At 37.8% G+C, this 26,327-nt stretch overlaps 1 protein-coding gene across 2 annotated transcripts in view; it reads left to right on the plus strand.

Moving 5' to 3' along the window:
- The window catches only part of NR1H4 (nuclear receptor subfamily 1 group H member 4), a 41,993-nt gene extending 16,193 nt beyond the window's left edge, over nucleotides 1–25,800 (plus strand). For both annotated transcript variants that reach the window (XM_070755918.1, XM_070755919.1), the window contains 6 exons: nucleotides 4,450–4,583; nucleotides 6,754–6,852; nucleotides 7,548–7,647; nucleotides 8,501–8,647; nucleotides 22,945–23,058; nucleotides 25,330–25,800. In XM_070755918.1, coding sequence (XP_070612019.1) covers nucleotides 4,450–4,583; nucleotides 6,754–6,852; nucleotides 7,548–7,647; nucleotides 8,501–8,647; nucleotides 22,945–23,058; nucleotides 25,330–25,568 — 833 coding nt within the window. In that variant the 3' untranslated portion in view covers nucleotides 25,569–25,800. The remainder of the gene's footprint in view (nucleotides 1–4,449; nucleotides 4,584–6,753; nucleotides 6,853–7,547; nucleotides 7,648–8,500; nucleotides 8,648–22,944; nucleotides 23,059–25,329) is intronic.
- The last annotated feature ends 527 nt before the right edge of the window (nucleotides 25,801–26,327 follow it).

Consider the following 26,327-nt stretch of genomic DNA (forward strand, 5'->3'; position numbering starts at 1 on the left):
GGATTAAATAAGGTTCAGGAAAGAAGTGTTTTCAATAGGAAAATGAACACAAGAACAAGGGGGCATTATTATTATTATTATTATTATTATTATTATTATTATTATTATTAATTAGATTTGTATGCCGCCCCTCTCCGTAGACTCGGGGCAGCTCACAACAGTGATAAAAACAATACATGGTAACAAATCTAATAATTAAAATCTAAAATAACAGTTTTACACTACAAAATCTAAAAAGAAAAAAAAACCCAATAGATAAAATACATACACATACACAATCTGAGGTTAGTTGCAGGAAACATCAAAAGCAACATGAGAAAATATTATTTTACTGAAAGAATAGTAGATCCTTGGAACAAACTTCCAGCAGACGTGGTTGGTAAATCCACAGTAACTGAATTTAAACATGCCTGGGATAAACATATATCCATCCTAAGATAAAATACAGGAAATAGTATAAGGGCAGACTAGATGGACCATGAGGTCTTTTTCTGCCGTCAATCTTCTATGTTTCTATGTATATTATTAAAAGTTATTTTCTTGGTATGCATTGTGTTTTGTAAATATGCAAAGATAGAATTCAAGCTGTTGGGTGTTTCCTATTTGACGGTTTCAGTTATTTTAGCATAATTGTAGTATCAAACCAGTTTAAGCTCATACCGGAAATTAATTTACTCTGAATTTTTAATATGCCTCTCTAATCTGATCCCTAGATGCTATATCAACTCTTATGCTTTGTAGAAAACAATAGGCTCCATTAGCATTTCGGAATTAATGAAAAAATTATAGTATAATTGACAACCCCCCCCCTTATGCTGTCAATTTAAAAGCAAAGATGTTGCTATAGTATATGCCCTCTCTCCCCTCAGGGCACAAGCAGGCAAACAAATGAGGTTGCAATAGCGATCAGATCCTTCAATGAATATACAGTGATACCTTGTCTTACAAACGTAATTGGTTCCAGGACGAGGTTCTTAAGGTGAAAAGTTTGTAAGACGAAACAATGTTTCCCATAGGAATCAATGGAAAAGCGATTAATGCGTGCAAGCCCAAAACTCACCCCTTTTGCCAGCCGAAGCGCCCGTTTTTGCACTGCTGGGATTCCCCTGAGGCTCCCCTCCATGGGAAACCCCACCTCTGGACTTCTGTGTTTTGTGATGCTGCAGGGGAATCCCAGCATCGCAAAAATGGGCGCTTCACTGGCAACGGAAGTCCGGAGGTGGGGTTTCCCAGCGAAGGGAGCATCAGTGAAATCGCAGCATCACAAAAACACCAAAGTCCTCGAAACCCCATCTCGGGACCTCTTTGTTTTTACAATGCTGGGATTTCACTGAGGCTCCCCTCACTGGGAAGCACCCCCTCCGGACTTCTGTTGCCAGCAAAGCGCCCGTTTTTGCGCTGCTGGGATTCCCCTGTTGGGATTCCCCTGCAGCAACACAAAAACACAGAAGTCCGGAGGTGGGGTTTCCCATGGAGGGGAGCCTTTGGAAAATCCCAGCAGTGCAAAAACGGGTGCTTTGCTGGCAACGGAAGTCCGGAGGCGGGGCATCCCAGCAGCGGCAGTGGGTTTGTAAGGTGAAAATAGTTTGTAAGAAGAGGCAAAAAAATCTTAAACCCCGGCTTTGTATCTCAAAAAGTTTGTATGACGAGGCGTTTGTAAGACGAGGTATCACTGTATAAGCTTGCCACAAAAATAAGCTTTCTTAAAAATAAAGTCAAGTTGTTCCCAGAGAAAGAGGGAATGTATCTTCAGTACTGTCAGTAATTTAGTATCTGATAGTAAAATAAACAGGAACAAATAGGGCAATGTAACTAATGCTGGTCAAAGAAATGGAAACTTTGAAAACAGCTGGCCATTTTCTCAGATTGTCTTGAGTGAAGCAAAGGCCAACAATAAGGCACTGTGACTTAAAATCTCCCTCTGAAATGGAAACTTGTACTTTGTTACTATGAGAGTCATATAACTCATAATTTAAACATAAGCAGATTCTTGTAAAGTACAGGAATGAGGACATCACACAAGTTGTAACTACCTTCGAATAAGGAGTGGTGCTGTTCATTTTTAATGTAAAAGCAACCTTCAAGGTTTGCCTGATAGTTAAACTTGTAACTTTTTTTTGTAAATTGACTTTAAGCAAAGTGATCTCTTTGAAATTAACATTTGCCTTGGACTTTGAGCCTCTGCTCCTAAGAAAGTCCTGCAATTATTCCTGTAAAATATTGCTGTACAGCAAGAAAAGGGGGCAATTTTATGGCTTTTATTACTTTATTTGTGCCTTTCTGAATCATCATGATCTAGGGATTACTCATCAAGTTTTTGTGCAGTTAGAGATACGTTTCTAGTTCAAGAAGTAGAAAGTGATCTTCACTCAAATCGGGTTCATGTTTTGTTGGAAAGACAAGCATGTCATTGGAAATAATTTTGAGATTTTATTAAATAGCTTAGAAGGATAAATGGCTGTTCTTGAACAACATAATATTTATTTATTTATTCATTTGTCCAATACACAAATACATAGGAAGAAAAAGAGACATGTAGTAATATATATAAGGGTAAAGTGAACTTAGAGGAGAGGATATATGAAAGAAAGAAAATATATATATGATAAGTGAGAGAAAGGAAAGACAATTGGACAGGGGACGAAAGGCACACCAGTGCATTTATGTACGCCCCTTAATAGATTAAAGATACAGTAAAAAATGGGAGAAAAGTCTAATACAATAAAACCAACCAGATATTGTCAGACATTTGCTGTTCTATTCAGTACTGTTCAATACTGTTATTTAGAGACATCCATCTAAATGCACGGAATAAGCTACTTGGCCCTGGTTTGTGTATATTACGTGTTTTCTGGTTCCTGGATATATGAAAATGACTTTTTCCTCTAGCGTGTGAAGCAACTGTCACCCTTTGGTAGTATTTATAATGTGATTTACATTAAACACATCTGGAGAATGCCAGTTTGCTCAGTGCTGAAACACTCAAAGTCAGCATTAAGTCTAGTGCCTATGCTGTGATTCTAAATGCCATTTTAATCTTTGGAGATATTATGTGGAATTGTTATTTTAATCCCTTAAATTTCCTCTTCTTTCAATAGTAGAGGAAGTTTGGTTTCTGTGGCGCATGATTTTATAATATACAGGATATTAAAACTATTCATTGCTGAATTAAGCATTTTCATAGATATCTTCCTCAACAATATTTAGTCCCTTTTATTCATTCTTCCAGGTGAAAAAAAATGTATAGGTATACACAACAGTATTCAGTTTGTTATGGTTGCTGTAGTCTTGCATCATCATTTCTGTATTCTTGGACAATAATATTTTATCTTCTTAAACTGATATAGTAAGATTGAGTTTTTAATATTCTGAGTAGAGAAATATGTTGATTGAAGTTAGCTATATTCCTTTGAACAGTGGGAGGAATGACATAGGTCCAGCTTTGGCAATAACTTTACAAATTTATTTCCATCACCATGTTTCAAATATTAATAGAACAGATAATTTGCTGAAATAATATCAGTAAGTGAATATCTCCTTATTTTTTCTGATAATGTATTTTTGGAATTGACCTATGTTTTAATATAATATCTAGAATGAGCTCTTCATTTCCACCCAGCTATTTCAAACTGGGTCTCTGTGTTATGAAAAATACTTTTGGGGACATATCATAGATTTGCCTTTCTTTCTACAGCAGTGATGGCTATAGAGCCATATCTGCTGGCACGCAAGCTGTTGCCCTAACTCAGCTCCAACACAAAGGTGTGCTTGGTCAGCTAATTTTTGACTTGCACAGAGGCTTTGGGAGGGCATTTTGAGGTTCCAGAGAGCCTCCGGGAGGATGAGGGAGGGCATTTGTAACCTCCCCTGGCTCCAGGAAAGCTTTTGGAGCCTGGGGAAGGTGAAACATAAGCCTACTGGTCCCACCAACTTCCAGAAGTTGGAAAACAGCCATTTAGGGCCTCCGGAGGGCCTCCAGGGGTGAGTGAAGCTGTTTTTGCCCTCCCCAGGCATTGAATTATGGGTGTGGGCATTCATCCATGCATGATAGCGCACATGCATGGCCCTTCAGCACCTGAGGAAAAAATGGTTCGCCATCACTGCTCTATAGCCTCACGTAGCTGGTCCACCCAGAGAGAAGAGATTCTCATAGGACAAGAAGATAATTAAATTAGAAAAATCTTCCTTCTCCAGCTTTCTCTCAGAGTGATAGGAAGAATCATCCAGCAGCATTTGGGGATATATGATCCTAGCTGTCAAACTAACTTTGCCTAAAGATGGACATAGTTATTTCCACCCCTGAACAAGTTTACCTGAACATGTGAATTAATCAAAAATATGCTATAGGAGATTGTCATTGCACATGAGTCGTTATGTGTTGCTTTTGGGATTACCAACATGAATAAGTGTCAGTTGTACAAATCATAAGTATTATTTTCTCATATGCAGGTTTGTTAACTGAAATCCAATGCAAGTCAAAACGACTAAGAAAAAACACGTCGCAGTCTCCAGAGGAGTCTGTTAGTGAAGATCCTGAGAGATCTGACCTGAAGCAAGTGTCATCTACAACAAAATTATATAAGGTAATAAAATTACTGTAGTTTTAGAGCAGTGATGGTGAACCTTTTTTTCCTTGGGTGAATGCATGAGAGCCCACACCCATAATTCAATGCCTGGGGAGGGTGAAAACAGCTCTCCCCCCTGGAGGCTCTCTGGAGGCCGGAAATGTCCTGTTTCCCAACTTCTGGTGGACCCAGTAGGCTTGTGTTTCACCCTCCCCAGACTCCAAAGACTTCCCTGGAGCTGGGGGAGGGTAAAAGTACCCTCCCTCCTCAGAGGTTCCCTGGAAGCCAAAAACACCCTCCCAGAGCTTCTGCGCGAGCCAAAAATCAGCTGGCTGGCACACACATGCACATTGGAGCTGAGCAGATATGGCTTCGCGTGCCACCTGTGACATCCCTGCCATAGGTTGTGATCACTGTTCTATAGTATGATACATTTAGTACTGTATATATGTGAGACTGAATAAGAATTCTGCCAAACAAATTTCTACTACCTTATAGAAGGTGAGCTTTTAATAATGCAAATAAATAAGTCTTCTATTTGATGGAATAAACCATATAACTGTACAAATACAGTATAATTTAGATATTATTTATGGGGAAAAGTGTCATTTTTGGCCTTGAGAGTATATCAGTTTATACTATGAAATACTCAGTGTGATGATCACCCCCAAAATATTGTTTATTTAGTTCTAACATAAATCATGGTGTGAAACTAGCTAATTGTGATTTATTCAGTAAACCACAATTAAGCAAACCACGGCTTAAAATGGCATATGAACCATCTAAAACAGGGTTTCTCAACCTGTGGTCAGTAGATCACTGGGGACCGTGATGTCATCACAAGGGATCCATGAAAGCTGAAGAAATCTTATGATTTAAATCTTCAGCTTCAGTCTTGGGGGTCCATGGCCATGGTCCATGGCCACAAAAGGTATTTAAGAGAGTCAGTGGTGAAAAAAAGGTGAGAACCACTGACCTAGAGTATTGATGCAACAACAGATGTGGCTAATTTAGTGTAGGGGTTATGTTGACCTTGAACCAGTTATTCTCTCTCAGCTTCAGGAATCAGGCAAAGGCAAAACACTTCTGAAATCTTGCCAAGAACATTGTAAAGGGTAGTCCAGGCAATCTCCAGGAATCTAAGGCACAATTAATTAATTAATTTTATATGTCTGACAAGTTTTATCTAATAGGGTGTTCCCATCATATACATATAGTTTGTATAGCATCTGACCTTACTACTCTTCTGTTCTAAATTTTGTGTTCTGATATGGATTAATCAATGGATTACTATTATGACTAGCCTTGAATCCCTTGAAAAATATTTATGTCTCAGTCATTATTGACAAGAAGTATTTATCTTTTATTTTGCATATATAAAGATAGTTCTTGAGCTATGACCACTCGTTTAGTGATCATTCAAAGTTCTGACTACTGAATATGCAATACTTATGACTAGTCTTCAAAGTTCACATGATCTGGGCACTTGGCAACCTGCTCACACTTATGGTGATTGCAGCATCCTGAAGTCACTGATCATCATTTCCAACCTTCCCTGATGGCTTCCCACATGCAAAGTCAATGGAAAAGATATTAGGGAAGGTTGCAAGTTTCACTCAGCGGTTGCTTTTGCCACCCGCCCCCCAAACACTCTGTTATGGAGTATGAAATCTCAGGAATCTCATACTCAGTAGCACCACTCCACCAAGTCCACCCTACAGAGCACTTTCCCTTGGCTCCTACTAGTCCATCTATCTTTTGTAGTGTCTACCTGCAGCCTCAGCCAGCCCATCAACCACCTCTGGCCTCTGACTACTGTACTTGCCTGTATTTGTAGTACTGTCTCATTGAAAAAAGACACCCCACAGCATCAACATGCACTGTTTGCCTGGGACTCGAACCTCTTCTCATTTAGCAACCTGAATGGTCCTGGGGCTGCAACAACAACAGAGAGTGCTGGAATTACGATTGTTAAGTAATGTTGCCATGTGCTGTTGCATTTTATGACTGTATGATTTAGTGATGGAAATTCTAGTTCCAATTGGGGTATTAACCTGAAGATTGCCTATAATACAAAAGTAAATGATTCCATTGTTTTATTGAAATGTGGAAAAAAAGTATGTAGTTAAATCTATGTATGAAGTGGAAAATCATGCTCAGTTATGATTTAATTTTTTTGCCAGTATAGGAGAAGATAAAATTAAGCCCAGAACAACAGAATCTTCTTTGTTATATAATGGATTCCTATAATAAACAGCGGATTCCTCCTGAAGTTACCAAAAAGCTTGTAAGTATACGTGCCTTATCTCTCATAGAATGATTTAGTGATTTTGTTGTTGTTGTTGTTGTTATTGTTGTTGTTGTTGTTATTATTGTTGTTTTGTTGTTGTTTTTGTTGTTATGGTTATGGTAATTATTACTATTGGTTTAAAGAAATGGGCAAATGACACCAATAAACAGTAGAGTTAAAAATAACAGTAGGTTATTTTGACACTAATGTACCATATTGGCTACAAAATCCAGTGAGCCATTAGGTGGCGACAAAGTTCAAAAAGAAAAAAAAACTTTTAACATTATTTGGGCATCTTCTGAATTTTTGCAGTCTAGCTGAAGTACTGCTATTTATATTTGGTTTGCATCAAGTGAAGGCACAGAATTTGGATTCACATCTCCTAACAAAAAGAACAGAAAGTTTTTATTTGTTGTACAAAAAGTTGAATGTGGAACATCCTCTATTTTCCATCTATAGTGGAAATATGAGGCTTTTAAACTACTATATTGTCTTCATCTATTTAATTTTCTGTTACTGTGGTCTAAAATAATCATTTTTCTGTAATGTTCATGCTTTAATAATTGCTCAGCTATTTGATATTTAATCCTATACATGTCAGATACTTGTTAAAGAAAAATTAATAACTCATTTTCTAGGATTCTTATTTTTTAACTAGTTATAATTAATGACTGTTTTGTTCTGATTATCAGTTACAAGAGGACTTCAGTGCAGAAGAAAATTTTCTTGTTTTAACAGAAATGGCCACTAGCCATGTTAAAATGCTTGTGGAGTTTACTAAAAGATTACCAGGTAATGAGATGTTGAATAAGTTCGGTCAAATTTGATTTTTAGTCAGGGAGAGTTTTTATTTTATATTCCTTCAGGAGATTCGGGCAGTTCAAATGAGTATAAAGATTTAAAGCTTAAGCCCTCTACAAGAATCTGAGCTACGAGCTAATTGAACGGGTCCAAAGATGGGCTACAAAAATGGTGGGAGGTCTTAAGTGTGGGGCTAGAAAAATAAATGCGTATAAGCTAGAACACTTTTACCAGTTATCTCTGTGTTTTTATAAAGAGAACACAGGTTGCAGTTGTTATAATTAGAAAGCAGACCTGATTAAAATATTGCCAATATTAATAATTCGCCTTGAAAGTAATATGTTTGGAGATCTTTATTAAAAAACTTAGACTGAAGTGAGTGGTGCCTAAATTTGATAAATAAAAATCCTTCCCACACCTTATTTTTTATGTAATATTATATATAAAGTTATTTTACATAGTCTTTTTTATTAAGATAATTAGAACAAAGGAAAAGCAAAAATACAAAATAATGAGAGAGTTGGGAAGTATCCAATTATATATTGAAAGTTGATAACACATCAGCTCTCTTCTAACCCACAAACAGGAAGTTAATTTGTAATATGCTAATTAGGCTGAGAGTAATCACCTTGTGATCTAAATTAAATTAAGAAAATGTGTGATGTGCAAAAAAACCAGATGAATTCTTGTTTGGTGGCTTGAAAACTGAAACAAATACACAAATATGTCTTTATAATTAAATAACTTCTTTTTTATGCTAAAAAAGGGAAATTTATGTGTATCTTTGTCAACCTAACAACCATTTTTCTGACTGCTAGTTTAATGTTCTCATGTTTTATTTCAGGTTTTCAAATCTTGGATCATGAAGATCAAATTGCTTTGTTGAAAGGTTCAGCAGTAGAAGCTATGTTCCTTAGATCAGCTGAAATCTTTAATAGGAAACTTCCTAGAGGACATGCTGATCTCTTAGAAGAAAGAATTCGCAACAGTGGTAGGTGTCCTTAATTAATAGCAAAAGAAGACTCACTGTTCTTTGAAAAGTTTGGCAAAAAACCAGTCATTTTGTGAATGTCAAACTTCTCAAGCATTCAGTAGGAATCAGCCTGGAGTTCAGAACTATCAAGGAATTACAATGGTATTATGTCGTTTGGCGGGCCCCAGAGGAAGAGCCTTCTCTGTGGTGGCCCCGGCCCTCTGGAACCAACTCCCCCCGGAGATTAAAACTGCCCCTACCCTCCCTGACTTTCGTAAACTACTCAAGACTCATTTATACCGCCAGGCATGGAGGAGTTGAGATAGCTCTTCCCCATAGGCCATTACAAGTTATGCATGGTATGTTTGTGTGTATGTTTGGTTTCACAATAGAGGTTTTTAGTTGTTTTTATTATTGGATTGTACATGTTGTGTTTATTATTATTGTTAGCCGCCCTGAGTCTGCGGAGAGGGGCGGCATACAAATCCAATAAATTATTATTAAATTATTATTATTATAAAAATATGAATACTGAAAATAAATTTGTTCTATTATAATCAGTCATATTTGGGATATGGGGAAAAATCAGATAATGATATGTCATTTCTCATTAAGTACAGTAAAATAATTTAACTCCTCCAAATGCATGACAATGGCAAAATAAGCTCTATAATTGCTAAGTATAGACTGAGTGGAAAAATTGATATTAGTTCATCTAAAATATATTCGGCCATGACTTATGTGTATGATATTCACTATATGGTTGGTTTCACAAGATTACCATTACTACTACTTTTACAGCATCTTTCTGTGTACAAAATGTGTTCATTATTTAAATATGGTTATAGTATATGTAAGTATCTCAGCCATTATTATCATTTGAACCACTATCTATGCTCTGGATTTCATAATTGGAAGGCACATGTTTTGAGAAACAAAATGAACAATTGAAAAGGGAGATAAGAAGGGGAAATTCTTCTTTTTCAAAGATGATCTAGGCATGGATGGGGGTATAAGATAAACATCTAGGAGTTAGGTTGCAAATTTATATCAATTTATATGAGAACAAGTTCTATTACTGTTTAGCATTTCTTACTCTAAGATATAAAGCTGTGCTGTTCTGTTAGCAACTGCATTATTAGATATATGTCCAAGAATTAATAGAACATAGGGCATTTTACTATCAGATTATTTTTTTTCTTTATAATAATTTTTATTGAAATCTCTAGTTTTACAAATAACAACATAAAAAAGACAAAACAACATAAGAAAAATACACATATAAAACACAAATGCATAAAATATAATTTCACTACTAAAGCTTTCTATCATCGGAATTTCCTTCTCAATTCTACATTGTCCTAATCATAGGTAATGTTTTATAATTGAACATTTTTATCTTTACTCCTTCCTTATACAACTTATTTACTATTAATTACGGTACTAATTGTATACTATTATGTACATTATGTACAATTATATACATTGACTTATACCAATTAAAGGTTACATCAATCCCATTTTTTTTCCTTATAGCATTTATCATCTTTCCCAATTCTCATAAATCATACATTAATTTTAATTTTCTTTTCGGGCATTCATACCATTTATTCCAAATCTTATAATAGTCTGTTTCCTCTCGTTCTCTTAGTTCCATTGTCAATCTGCTCATTTCTGCACATACGATCATTTTTCACAATCATGGCATGTCCCTTTTCCGATTTTGTGCAAAAGTAATTCTTGCAGCCATTATAATCTGTTGTATTATATAATAAAATTCTTTCCTAATATTTCCTCCCATTATTCCCAAAAGAAATACTTCAGAAGAGAAGGATTTAGGGGTAGTGATTTCTGACAGTCTCAAAATGGGTGAACAGTACAGTCAGGTGGTAGGGAAAGCAAGTAGGATGCTTGGTTGCATAGCTAGAGGTATAACAAGCAGAAAGAGGGAGATTATGATCCCGCTATATAGAGTGCTGGTGAGATCACATTTGGAATAGTGTGTTCAGTTCTGGAGACCTCACCTACAAAAAGATATTGACAAAATTGAACGGGTCCAAAGACGGGTTACAAGAATGGTGGAAGGTCTTAAGCATAAAACGTATCAGGAAAGACTTAATGAACTCAATCTGTATAGTCTGGAGGACAGAAGGAAAAGGGGGGACATGATCGAAAAATTTAAATATGTTAAAGGGTTAAATAAGGTCCAGGAGGGAAGTGTTTTTAATAGGAAAGTGAACACAAGAACAAGGGGACACAATCTGAAGTTAGTTGGGGGAAAGATCAAAAGCAACGTGAGAAAATATTATTTTACTGAAAGAGTAGTAGATCCTTGGAACAAACTTCCAGCAGACATGGTTGGTAAATCCACAGTAACTGAATTTAAACATGCCTGGGATAAACATCCATCCATCCTAAGATAAAATACAGAAAATAGTATAAGGGCAGACTAGATGGATCATTAGGTCTTTTTCTGCCATCAGTCTTTTATGTTTCTATGTTTCTATGTTTCTGGCTTTAAAACATTTTTTGTTCTGTTATTTCCTCAATCCAGTTTTGAATCCCCCCCCCTTTATTTCTTTGCCTTGGGTCATGTCCACCACATATGGTAGAATGTCCCTTGTATCTGATTACATTTCCAATAATTTGGTTTTATTGATGGGTACATTTTGACCATATTATCAGATGATTTTAGTAGTATTTGTTTTCTGTGTTAATGTATTATATATCTTGTTTTGTTATGTGAAACTATTTTCTTGAAGACAGGTTGTTGAAATTCTCTTAATAATTATAGCTAAAGGTTGAGGGGTTTTAATATGTAGTTGCACTTTCTAATGAATGCATACTACATGTTTTAAATAAATTTACTTAAAATGTGTAATGAATATGAAGTTCTTCTGAGAGAAAAACAAAATCTTGAGGATTATTTCTATGGCTTGTGTTAAGATGATTTTTATGTGAAAGTGAATGTCAAGTTGTCAGATAACTCCTATTGTCCACTTCTGTGAAATGCAGCAACAAAAGCTGAAAATATACCATAAGTATGCCAATAAATGTTCATTTTTGGTCACCTGCCACAAGGTTGATTCTCAGGCTTCTGAATTTTCTTAACAGTTATCAGCTTTCCCCTTCATAGACAGGCATTTTAAATTTCTATGTAACGTAGAAGTTTAGTGGTGGCTTTTCTGACCTAGCATCCTTCTGTTAAGGCGGTACTCAATGGATGATGTGGTGACAGTGGCGGCAGTAAGACTAACAACCAAATAACTGTTGAGATTGAGATTAATAGCTCTGACTTCTTCTACATAAATATTAGATTAAAACATGTCTGGATACCTAGCAACAACACTTTCACATGCTTTTGTTGAGTACTGATAGTTCGTCTTTATTTCATGGACTTATTATTTCAATAGTCTATAGACATTCACCATTTTTCATTAATGTTCACAAAACTCAAGGTAACTCATGAGATGGGCAAAAAACAAATGTAACATTAGTAAATGCATTTTAAATGACTTCTTTGGTAACTCTGAATACTCATTTACAGTCATGCATTTTAGTTGCAAAGAATGTCCAACACAGTTTTGTGTATTTTATGTTTTAAAATCAACACATTTCCAAAGCAAATATCATATTTGAAAACCATAATTTGGCAGTAAATTGTATTTATTGGATTTTGTCCTGGTTTACAGTTGCAAACTCTGTCAAGGCAGTTAACAAGATTTCAATACACAAACAGCAATATTAAAATATATTCCACAAAATTCCAAAAGCCCATACAAGTCATAAAAACATTTTTAAAAAGGATTAATTATTTGGATTTGAAAAATCTGGACAGCTACAATCAATGGACTAAAAGACCTCCAAGATCTTAGATATATTTTACTATGAGTATCTCCTCTATAACCTTCATCATGTATTTTACTATGTGTATATAGATATATACCCACTAAAACCCTCATTGTGTATTGGACAAAATAAATAAAATAAATAAATAAATAAATAAACTCTGTTCTTATTATATTAATGCAAATAGAAGCCAGGTGGAAAACCCCAAGGAGGGAATTAACAAGATTTTTCTTTTAAAAAAAGAAAAAGAAAAACAATCAGTTCAGAAAATACTGTGACCTACTCACTGTTTTTTATTTTCCCAACAGAATCACATACTTTCTTAAATCACATATTAGACAGGCATATATTGATAGCAATGGACAATTTCTTGATGCAATAAGTGAAAGCTTTCAGAAAACCTGAAATAAGCCTCTAATGAAATATTTGGAATTAAGAAATACTTTGAATAGATAAGATGATGTGAATGAGGTAAAACAGTATGAGTAATTAATACGTGTGTTTACCTTTCAGTAACACAAGAACTAATTTACATTTTGATTTAATATCTACTGGCAGCTTCAAGCCTATCCAGATGAAAGATCTCTTCATCCATATTAACAGCTGTCATAGTTATAATTAATTAGCTCCAAACCACCATCCTCAGAGCTGCTGTTCTTCTTTTAATTTAAACGTCTAGCTCTAATAAATACATAAACTGAATGCTTTTTGCTGAACAATGGAAATTAAATAGGATGTACAAGTGTTAAACTGGACATAAATTTTGAATTAAACCAAAAACATAATAATAATAATAATAATAATAATAATAATAATAATTATTATTATTATTATTATTATTATTATTATTATTATTATTATTATTATTATAATAACCAGTACAGAAAAACTGTAACTCAATGTTGTATGGACAGTTGGTGGAACAAAGCATTGCATGGCCATGAAGGCAAAGATTGAAGGCAAAGTGGATAAAGAAAAGACCTGGTCATGGCTTACAAGTGGAACACTCAAAAAGGAGACAGAAGGACTAATACTGGCGGCACAAGAACAGGCCATTAGAACAAATGCTGTCAAAGCCAGAATTGAAAAATCAACAGACGATCCAAAGTGCAGACTCTGTAAAGAAACAGATGAAACAATCGATCACATACTCAGCTGCTGCAAAAAGATCGCACAGACTGACTAAAAGCATAGACATGATGCTATGGCACAGATGATCCACTGGAACTTGTGCCGAAACTACCATTTTCCAGTGGCAAAAAACTGGTAGGATCATAAGCCCAAAAAAGTGGTCGAAAATGAGCAAGCAAAACTACTATGGGACTTCCGACTTCCGACTGACTGAATTCTGAAGCATAAGGAGTAATACTGGCAGCGCAAGAACAGGCCATTAGAACAAATACTGTCAGAGCCAGAATAGACACCAGACATCCTGATTGTGGAGAAAAAGAAAGTATGGATCATCGACATCGCAATCCCAGGGGACAACAGAATTGAGGCGAAGCAGCTAGGGAAATTAGTGAAATACGAAGATCTAAAAATCGAGCTGCAACGACTCTGGCATAAGACAGTGAAAGTGATCCCAGTGGTACTTGGCACGCTGGGCGCAGTGCCAAAGGATCTCAGCGGACATTTGAAAACCATCGGAATTGACAAAATCTTCATCTGTCAATTGCAAAAGGCTGCTTTACTGGGATCAGCAAACATAATTCGCCGCTACATCACGCACCCGACTGGTGATGAAATATGAAATCCAACATAGTGATCTCGTTTGCTGTGTTGCATTGAATAACAACAACAACAACAATAATAATAATAATAATAATAATAATAATTTATTAGATTTGTATGCCACCCCTCTCCGAGGACTTCAAACTGCTAAAATAATATCAGAATAGTTTTCAGAAATTGTGTTTTACTGGGTTCATAATAAAAAAATTCCCATATGGAAAAACACAAGTCACTTCAACTCACTAGATGTAAGTTTTACCTGAAAAAGAAATATAAAATCAAAATCATTAAAAATAATAATAAACACATAAAGAATATTGAGTCTTCAACATGACTCGCACAAATCCCAGCGGCCGATAAGGTCCCACAGAGTTGGCCTTCTCCGGGTCCCGTCGACTAAACAATGTCGTCTGGTGGGCCCCAGGAGAAGAGCCTTCTCTGTGGTGGCCCCGGCCCTCTGGAATCAACTCCCCCCGGAGATTAGAACTGCTCCCACCCTCCTTGTCTTCCGTAAACTACTTAAGACCCACCTATACCGCCAGGCATGGGGGATCTGAGACATCTTTCCCCCAGGCTTATTATAATTTATGTTTGGTATGTATGTGCTGTTTGGTTTTTAATTATGATAGGGTTTTTAGGGGTTATTTTTAATATTAGATTTGTGCCAGTATAATATTGTTTTTATCGTTGTTGTGAGCCGCCCCGAGTCTTCGGAAAGGGGCGGCATACAAATCTAATAAATTATTATTAATTATTAATTATTATGACTATTTCTTCAGCAATTATTCAAAGTTAGGATGCTGTGAATGGACTTACAACCTGTGCCTGATATTACTGCTGTTTCTGTACCCCTATAATCATTTTCTCAAAATTCAGGTGCTTCACAACTCTTGTTCAGGAAGAGGCCTAAAGGTCTTCCTTTTGTGGGGTAGCTGTGCCATTTCTTTGATCGGAAAGCCTTTTAGATTTCATGTCCTACCCACCTCACAGCTACTCTACACGGGGCCTTTAAAAATATCTCAGAAATTTCAACTGGTGATGAGCATGCTTTGATATGCTCATGGGGTGTCTCTACTCATATACAGTATCTTTCAGTGCAATTGGGTGTTCTGCGGTGGAGCTCCATTTTTGCTATCCCATTGCGTCTGTCCGTCCCCCCATCCAGGCAGCAGCCCACCCAGGGGTATGAGTTACGAATAAAGTCCTATCTAGCATAGGTGTAGATTATTATGGGACAGCCTATCTCCCCTGGTTTCTACCCAGCCGGTAGAAGCCAGAAGAGCTGGTGACTCTGAATCTATTTGATTAAACAGCACCATCTATTGTGATTTGTCTCGGTTATCATGCCTGTTTTCTGGAATAACATTCCTCCTTGAAATGCTTATGGCACCCATTATAGTCCATAAGTCCTTGAAGATCTGGCTGTTCTCCCAGGCCTTAGGATAAGGTGGATGGAGTCACTTGCTGAATAAATTTTTGTCTACATTTTTCTACTGAGTAACTGGATCCCAACTTGCTTGCTTGGTTTGCATTTTGTTTTTATTATTTACTATATTGTGAACCACTCAGAATCAGGTAGGACTCTAAATTGAATAATAAAATATTACAGAGGACATATGCCTCTCTGCAATAATGGCTGTGTTTTCCTTTCACACTTCTGTAAAGTAGAACCATTTGTTTGGTTTTAGCATAGCCTGTCTAAACCCAACTGTTATATTTTAAACCATGTTTTAATATTTACCACACTATGTAAGCCCAGCCAATTAAAGTTTATTTAAAAACTATGCTTAGCCAAACTGTGGCTTAGTGTTATATGAATCCAGTCACCATTAATAACGTAGAAACTAATTTACTTGGAATACAATTATCACTTGACTCACATATATTTTGTACAGCAGCGGTCTCCAAACTAAGGCCCGCGGGCTGCATGCGGTCCGCTGAGGCCATTTATCCGGCCCACGGGTGAATGACAGGAGCACAGGTACATACTTTTCTTTTAATTAAATTCTCTCCTTAATGTTCCTTCAAAAAGTACAACACCAATTATATTTCTAACTTATTAATCATTATGCCAAAGTGCTTCCTTCTTTCTTTATACATTTTTCTATAAACCAAGAAAACCTTGTATAGCCAATCAGATGTTAACAAAAGAAAATTAAAAACAAAACATAAACATATATGAATTTCAGATTTCTTCCCCCCCCCTAAATAGTATGTTCCCATTTTGTTTTTTACTTTAAAATAAGGTATGTGCAGTGTGCATAGGGATTTGTTCATAGTTTTTTTTTAATAGTCCGGCCCTACAACAGTTCGAAGGACAATGAACTGGCCCCCTGTGTAAAAAGTTTGGGGACCCCTGTTGTACAGTATTGCAGACTAATTCTGTTGACTGCCGACTGCTAGCAGTTCTGCAGTTCGATTCTCACCAGCTCAAGGTTGACTCAGCCTTCCATCCTGAGGTAAAATGAGAACCCAGATTGTTGGGAGCAATATGCTAACTCCATAAACTGCTTAGAGAGGGCTGTAAAGCACTGTGAAGTGGTATTTAACTCCTAAGTGCTATTGTTATCATTATATATTTACTTAAGAAGTGGAAACTCTTTCATCATGAAGTTAGCTATTGCTATTGCTCAAACTTGAAGTTCCTTGCAATCTCATTCACATCTGCCTTGTCTAATTGCTGCAGCATGAAATGTTTCCAGTCTATTTAGTAATTTGTTGTTTATTTTTTTTCATAAACACCCTTTTTAAGTGGGAAAGGAGCTATTCCTCACAATAAAATAGTGAAACATACCTATTGGATATTATGAGCTGATTTCTATGAGAATAGAATGTTTATTTAAAGTATCACTAAAAAGTGATAGGAAACCTACATTTGATCTTGGTCAAAAGTTCAAGAAATTTTCATTGACTATTGCTGATTGTTTTTTAATCAATGAGAAAAATATTCCAGGCTTTTTTTAGTTATGCCATTTCAATTTATTATGGTATGGATAAAGATATAAGTAGATATAAATATAAGTAGATATAAATAAACCTCCCTATAATTTCACATATTGAAATACATTTAAGATGTATTATGTAGCAGGGAAATATTATGCAATCCATAGATCTCAAGAGGGATTCAAAATCCAGTTGAACCTGTACATCTAGATTTGAGCCCAAGTTCCCATACTGTTTCCTGGGAATTTCATGTGAAACATTTCTCTACTACCTGTGTGGTTCTTGGAAATTAAGGAGTGCAATAGTAGGATGTTTCTATATACACTACAAAACAAGATTCAGCTCCCCAAAATATATTTAAGATATTGCAGCAACAACAAAAAACTCTGTTGTGCTATTCAGGTCCTAATGAGAAGTCCTTCCAACTGTATTTAAATTAAAGATTTTATTTTATTTATTTTATTTTATTACTTTGTCCAATACACAATGAGAGTTTTAGTGGGTATATATATATATATATATATTGTCACCAACATCGCAATTATCAGCCACTCTTTGAATCATTATTAACTAAAAATTTGCTCCTTCTCCTTCTCTACTTCCGCATCTCTGATAATTTTGTTAATGTTAGATATTAAAGGTGCTTTTATTTTTAAAACATTTTTGTTTTAGCTAGGGCAGTTTTTTTCAAACTGGTACCTCCCCTATATGTAGAATTGCAACTTTCATCATGTTTGTGATGAGTACAATGAGATTTTCAGCTTAACATATCTGGTAAGCTTTATGTTGGAGAAAACTAACCAGCAGTTGCTGTCCTAATTCTGGAAGGGGAAAGGTACTACATGTTGAGTGACAAAATAATAAGATTATCAGAGTTAATTTTGAACTTGGTTTGGGAACATGGAGGATACCAGGCACTGGACAGTTTCCTTAATAAAGACACTACAGCAGGAGTTCTTTCTTCAGCAAGCTTTTACTTCTTTGCAGTATCAAAAACTGTTAACTCTATACTATATTACAGAACATCTAAACAAACTATTACACTAGACATGAGTGTTCCTGCCCTCAGCATTCGTTTAGCATATGACAGCGTGCACTTCGCATTTGGAGGGGAACGGAATGAGGGCGCTCATCTCTAACCTTCACCACAATGCCAGTGGATGATCTACTGACCATGGGCTCTGCTCATTCTCTTTCGCTGCTTCCAGCTACACGATAGTTTGTTTATTTATGTATTTATTTATTTTTTCTATCTCGATAATCATGGAAGCCATCGAGATAGAAAAACATCCCCCAAATATGAACAAGCGGGATGATACCTCCCGCCTACCAGACATCTGGAAACCAGCCCTCAAACGTAACCCAGCCATAAAAACTGAAACTAGACTCAGAACACACATTGCAAAACAATCAAGTAGCCTGCAAGCTCCAACTACTCAGGATATCACGCCTAATCAACAACCATTAACTAATCAGCATACTTCAGCTACATCAACGACCCAAGATGTTACCCCACTGACTCACCAGGAAGTTTCTACACAACAGGCAATTGCTGAGCCATCAAACCACACCCAGCCACCAGTATTTATAGAAGGAAGGCAGCTCAGGTCTCGCAGTGTTCGCCTTAGAACAAGGACAGAAGCACCAGCCTGAAGATGATGAGTGTGACCTCGTCCAAACATCGCCAGAAATTTCCAAATCCTACACGGGAAGAAAACCCGAATATACCAAGACCGTCATACCTGTACCCGTGAAAATCTACGAAAACAAATATATATATATATATACACATAGTAAAATACATGATGAAGGTTATATAGGAGATACTCATAGTAAAATATATCTAAGAAATAATAGAAAAGAAGATATAGTAATAGAACATATCAATGAAAGAATAGAAGAAGAGATATAGGAATAGAAGAAAGGTATGGGATATATAGGAGAGCAATAGGACAGGGGATGGAAGGCACTCTAGTGCACTTGTACTCACCCCTTACTGACCTCTTAGGAATCTGGATAGGTCAACCATAGATAATCTCTAAGGGTAACGTGTTGGGGGTTTGGGGATGACACTATGGAGTCTGGTAATGAGTTCCACACTTCGACAACTCGGTTACTGAAGTCATATTTTTTACAGTCAAGTTTGGAGCGGTTAATATGTTAATGTGTGCTCTTGTGTTGTTGTGGTTGCAGCTGAAGTAGTCGCCGACAGGCAGGACATTGCAGCATATGATCTTGTGGGCAATACTTAGATCTTGTTTAAGGCGTCTTAGTTCTAAGCTTTCTAGACCCAGGATTGAAAGTCTAGTCTCGTAGGGTATTCTATTTCAAGTGGAGGAGTGAAGGGCTCTTCTGGTGAAGTATCTTTGGACATTTTCAAGGGTGTTAATGTCTGAGATGTGATATGGATTCCAAACAGATGAGCTGTATTTGAGGATGGCAAAAGTTTTGTAAGCTCTGGTAAGTAGTGTGAGATTGCCAGAGCAGAAGCTATGTAAGATTAGGTTTACAACTCTTGAAGCCTTCTTGGCTATGTTGTTGCTGTGGACTTTGGCACTTAAATCTTTTGTTATTAGTATTAGTATAACCGAGTGGGGATTATCTGTGATAATTTGATTATTCAGTTCGTATTTGGAGTTCAGATTAATCAGACTAATCAACTCTTCAAATAGATCAACAGTAGGGAGTTTCCATGTGTGGTTGATATAAAACTCCAAGAATCAGCATAATCTATGGCAGTAATGGGCCCCATCCGGTACAAATGGAATCGGCAATCTGGTAGGACTTTTTAGTGGGTTCCAGAGGCCAGCATGGGTGCGCGCAACCCCGAAATATGTGCATATTTATTTCTTTATTTTATTTATTATTTAGATTTGTATGCCGCCCCTCTCCGCGGACTCGGGGCGGCTCACAACAAGGCATAAACAAATCGTAACAAATCCAAATAAATTTAAATATTTAAAAAAGTTTAAAAAGAACCCCAATATACTAACAAGCACACACACAAATATACCATACATAAATTGTACATGCCCGGGGGAGATGTTTCAGTTTCCCCATGCCTGACGACAGAGGTGGGTTTTAAGAATTTTACGGAAGGCAGGGAGAGTAGGGGCAGTTCTAATCTCCAGGGGGAGTTGGTTCCAGAGAGTCGGGGCCGCCACAGAGAAGGCTCTTCCCCTGGGGCCCGCCAACCGACATTGTTTAGTTGACGGGACCCGGAGAAGGCCCACTCTGTGGGACCTAATCGGTCGCTGGGATTCGTGCGACAGGAGGCGGTCTCGGAGGTATTCTGGTCCAATGCCATGAAGGGCTTTAAAGGTCATAACCAACACTTTGAATTGTGACCGGAAATTGATCGGCAACCAATGCAGACTGTGGAGTGATGGCGAAACATGGGCATACCTAGGTAAGCCCATGACTGCTCTCGCAGCTGCATTCTGCATGATCTGAAGTTTCCGAACACTTTTTAAAGGTAGCCCCATGTAGAGAGCGTTACAGTAGTCGAACCTCGAGGTGATGAGGGCATGAGTGACTGTGAGCAATGAGTCCCGGTCCAGATAGGGCCGCAACTGGTGCACCAGGTGAACCTGGGCAAACGCCCCCCTCGCCACAGCTGAAAGATGGTTCTCTAATGTAAGCTGTGGATCGAGGAGGACGCCCAAGTTGCGGACCCTCTCCGAGGGGGTCAATAATTCCCCCCCCCCAGGGTAATGGACGGACAGATGGAATTGTCCTTGGGAGGCAGGACCCACAGCCACTCCGTCTTATCCGGGTTGAGTTTGAGTCTGTTGACACCCATCCAGGCCCCAACAGCCTCCAGACACCGGCACATCACTTCCGCTGCTTCGTTGACTGGACATGGGGTGGAGATGTAAAGCTGGGTATCATCAGCGTACTGATGATACCTCACCCCATGCCCTTGGATGATCTCACCCAGCGGTTTCATGTAGATATTAAATAGCAGGGGGGAGAGGACCGACCCCTGAGGCACCCCACAAGGGAGAGACCTCGGAGTCGACCTCTGACCCCCACTAACACCGACTGCGACCGGCCAGAGAGGTAGGAGGAGAACCACTGAAGAACAGTGCCCCCCACTTCCAACCCCTCCAGCCGGTGCAGAAGGATACCATGGTCGATGGTATCGAAAGCCACTGAGAGGTCAAGGAGCACCAGGACAGAGGATAAACCCCTGTCCCGGGCCCGCCAGAGATCATCCATCAACGCGACCAAAGCAGTTTCCGTGCTGTAACCGGGTCTGAAACCCGACTGCTGGGGACCTAGATAATCGGCTTCTTCCAAGGACCGTTGGAGCTGGAGCGCCACCACCTTCTCAACAACCTTCCCCATAAAGGGAAGGTTGGAGACTGGGCGATCGTTATTAAGTATGGCTGGGTCCAGGGAGGGCTTCTTGAGGAGGGGGCGCACAAGCGCTTCTTTATAGAGAGTTGGAAAAACTCCCCTCCCCAAGGAAGCGTTGGTAATCTCCTGGACCCAGCTCCGTGTCACCTCCCTGCTGGCCGAGACCAACCAGGAGGGACACGGATCCAGTAAGCAGGTGGCGGAACTCACAGATCCAATGGTCTTGTCCACTTCATCAGGTGTCACCAGATCAAACTCTTCCCAGACAGGTGGACAAGTACGTGCCCCAGTCACCTCGACTGACTCGTTGTCAGTCGACTCTGTTTCCCAATTGGAGTCGAGATCGGCCTGGATCTGAGCGATTTTATCTGCGAAAAACATGTTAAAATCCCCGGCACTGCTCTGCAAGGGCTCCCCAACTCCCCCCTGATTAAGAAGGGAGCGGGTCACCCTAAACAGAGCGGCCGGGCGGGATTCCGCTGATGCAATCAAGGCGGCATGGTACGCGCATCTTGCCGCCTTGAGTGCCACTTTGTAAGTCTTAATAAAAGCTCTTACAAATGTTCGATCAGATTCAGACCTACTCTTCCTCCATCGTTTCTCTAGACGTCTCTTCTGGCGTTTCAACTCCCGGAGCTCCTCGTTGAACCATGGAGCTCTACGGGGTCTAGCGCCACAGAGAGGTCGCAAAGGCGCAATCCGGTCGAGAGCCTCCGCTGCGGCCTTGTTCCAGGCTTCCGCAAGAGACTCTGCCGAACTGTGGACATATGCATATGCCCCTGTGTGAGATTTTGCTTCTGTGAATGTGCCCGAAATCTCACACGAGGATGCTTGCGCAGGCAAGATTTCAGCAATTTTCACATATTTTTTTTGCTTCTGCATATGTACAGGGTTCCTGATACTAGTAGGAAAAAATAAATGGAGCCCTTCACTGGTCTATGGCAAAGGATATTTATTGGGAGCTAACATTCTGCAACAGTATTTTTCCTATTTCTGTTTAATAGAAGAATCTTGACAGTATAATGATATTGTGACAGCTAATAATATTAATAATGTGTGTATTTATCTACTTTAGAGTTTTAGTTCCCTTAAAGGCATATAGAATGCATTTTTTAGCTGATATTTATGAGACTTGCCGAATTGATGCCAGTTTGTTATACAGTACAGGAAAATAGCGCCCTCTTGTGAATAAAATAGCATATAGTCATCCTATAATAAAACCATAAAAACAATAATAAAAACAAAGGGAAATAAACCTGATATGGAGAAAGGAAAAGTTTTTTTTAAAGTAAAAGTATTTTCATACAATACTTTCTATCTTTGTTGATTTCCAGGCTCTTGCATAATTTGGGTATTGGATTGTCTGAATTTTAATTACCATGGATTGCATCATAATTCTATTATAAGTCTGTTTTCCCCCATTGCCTTAGGTATCTCAGATGAATACATAACACCTATGTTCCATTTCTATAAAAGTATTGGGGAACTCAAGATGACACAAGAAGAATATGCTCTGCTTACAGCAATTGTTATCTTATCACCAGGTAATTACCGGTAATTTTCTCAGTTGTTTTAGAACAGTATCTTTTAAACTTGTTCAGGCCACAGAATTCTAGGTTGCATTGGTTTGAAAAACCATATTCCACACAGTCAATTCTGAATTATGTTACCAAATCTTAAGAAAAAAGGAAAGAGGCATGAAAAAGAGAATGCTAATTTCTTATGCAGAAACAGTAACTCTTATTAAAGTATGCTGGGTAAATATTTCTAGAGTGAGTGCATATCTACTGCCTATGTATGTGCTTTGCCACGCTCCGCAAGTGCATGTATGGGCATGGGAAATAGAGTCCAAATGCTCTCCCCTCTTCTGTTCATGCAATGAAGACGTCTTAGAATGGAGCACTCGGTAGTATTCCTAGCTGCTGCTCTTAGAGATGCACCAGGCTCTTTTTGAAGACCCCTTCAATCCACCCCTGCCCAGATCTGACCCATTTTTAAATTTAGTCTTTTACCAGCTTCTCTCCAAGGGGTGGGTTTATCCTGGTTTGGACCGGTTTGCCCGAACCAGTAGCAACCCGCTGGTGACAGACTTTGCACAATTTCCTTTGTTCCTCAGACTTTGCACAATTTTTATTAACCATCTCTGAACTTACTCAATCTTATCAATACCTTCTTTTAAGTGAGTCTCCAGAACTGGACACAGTATTCTAAATGGGGTCTGACTAAAACCCCGTATAGTGGGATTAGGATCTCCTTTTTCCTGCTGGTAAATCCCTCTAGTGATTCAAAGGCAGAAACCAAGAAAATAGAAATAGGATTTGAATGAAAAAAATATTTCATTCTCTAATTTTTGTAGGCATGGGATAATATTTTAAATTAAAATCTTATAGAGATAAGATTGTAACTTGAAACAAGAGTATAATAAAACCAATTAAAACATACTCTCACATTTATTATTTATTTTTTCTATTGCTACCATTGTTAAGATTATTGGCAAGAAGCAAAAATACAAAACTACTACTAGAAAGGACAAAACATGAAGCAATATTTAACACAATGCTGTCAGCCAAAAGCCTGTGAGAAAAAAAGTTTTGAGTTCGCTTATAAGGAGAGAGGAGCCAGCTCTATTGCAGGCAAAGGATTCCAGAGTTGTTATATTATCTTTGCGTAACAGAGATAAATATTTCAGCAATAATAGGATTTTGAATTATTTCTATTATCTCAGGATCAGGGTGTGCAACCTTCTCTATAACAATCTGAGGTATCAAACATGCTAATAAGTAAAACTAATTCCATCAACACTGCAAGTTTTTACAGATCTGCAATTCCGCATATAATATACCGTATTTTCCGGAGTATAAGATACATCGGAATATAAGACGCACCTTAGTTTTGGGGGAGGAAAATAGGGAAAAGAATCTGCTTATATGAAGAATCTCTTCATATGGCTAGCGTCCTTAGTCTAGTCAGCTTCAACAAATTATTTTATCCCCCGGTTAAGGGCTTTAAAATAATTTTATTCTGAGAGAGTAACAATGAAAGAGCTTGCAAGCCAGTAAAAGCTGGGAACATTATTAGCACCTGGAAAGAAACAGTCTGAGCAAGTAGAGCAATGGAAAAAAACCCTGCAAAGACTTGGGGCTTGGAAAACATTCTTCTTTGCAGAGAGTAACAATGAAAGAACTTGCAAGAGGGTAAGAGCTGGGAACATTGTTAGCATCTGGTTAGGGCTGCAAAGAAACATTCGGAACAAATAAAACAATGAAAAAAAATCCTACAAAGACAGGGTTTGCAAAACATTCCAAGCAGAGAGTAACAATGAAAGAGCCTGGGTATATTAATAGGACCTGATTAGTGCTAGAAACAAACATCTGGGCAGAGAGTAACAATGAAAGAGCTTGCAAGCCGGTAAGAGCTGGGAACATTGTTAGCACCTGGTTAGGGCTGGAAAGAAACTTACTCAGAGTAAGTTAGAGTAATGAAACAAACCCTGCAAAAACTTAGGGCTTGGAAAACAGAAAGAAACAATGAAAGAGCCTGCAAGGTAAAAGCTGGGGAGATCAGTAGCAGCTAGTTAAGGCTGGGGGAGGGGGAAGCTACATTCAGAATATAAGACACACCCTAATTATCAGCCTCTTTTAGGGAGGAAAAAGGTGCATATTATACACAGAAAAATGCGGTATATGTAGGAACAAAATAGCCTATGAACAGAGAAATGTTGTATTTCACTTGCAATTGGAATACTTTGGTCTACATAATTTACATATATGAAATAATTACGACTTCCCCCCATCTTCTTTGAAAATTAAAACCAGATCGGCAATACATAAAGGATAGAGACTCTATTGAACGTCTTCAAGAGCCTCTGCTTGAAGTTCTGCAAACATTCTGCAAGATTCATCACGTGAACAGTCCTCAACATTTTGCTTGTCTCCTTGGTCGCCTTACAGAATTACGGACTTTTAACCACCACCATGCAGATATGTTGATGTCATGGAGAGTTAACAATCACAAATTCACACCTCTTCTTTGTGAAATATGGGATGTGCAGTGATATGGTTGGTTTTTACTGGATCGTAAACTAAGTTATCTGGGACAACAAACTTGAATCCAAAACATCAGTGTATTAATTCAGTGTTTTTGAATTGTAAATATTTTCTAAAAGCACTTAAACTAATTGATAGTAAATCATTTTCATTGAAGTTTACATTTGTGTCTGTTTACATAGAATATTTGACAGGGTTCTTAAGTTCCTTGAAATAAAAGTGAATTTTTATTTGCCTGAAGCAAGTTGTTGTTATTTCTTTTGAAATTAAAGTAGTATACTTTCTTTTTATTTTCATTTTTGTTCAGTATAAAGACTACTTATAAATTAATAAAATGATAAATATTTCTCAGAGCCAAGTTGAATGCTATCTATTGGTCCTCAACTATTGAAAACAATACCTGCATAAAACACACTATCCTCCTGTAGACACAATGGTGGAAAATGCTGGTGTGCTGTCCTTATTTACAAAACATATTAAACATAAACTTGTGGGTTCCCTGCTTTCTTATCCAATATCACCATCTCATGGGAAAACTATGCACCAATCATTTTCCTTAATGTGAATCAAGGCTGAGAAGAATGATTAGATTGGTGGGGTCAGGCATCTTTCAAATCTTTGTTCCAGTTTTGCATAAATGCATCAGAAGTCTGACTATTGGCTGGTAGGGTAATTTTGAACAGATTGACCATTCTGCTTACCTTACCAATTATATATGAGTTCAGCATTGTATTACGAGAAAACTGAAGGAGCAAGTGCTCCATACC

Source organism: Erythrolamprus reginae, chromosome 6 (genome assembly GCF_031021105.1).
Source record: "Erythrolamprus reginae isolate rEryReg1 chromosome 6, rEryReg1.hap1, whole genome shotgun sequence".
Taxonomy (NCBI): Eukaryota; Metazoa; Chordata; class Lepidosauria; order Squamata; family Dipsadidae; genus Erythrolamprus; species Erythrolamprus reginae.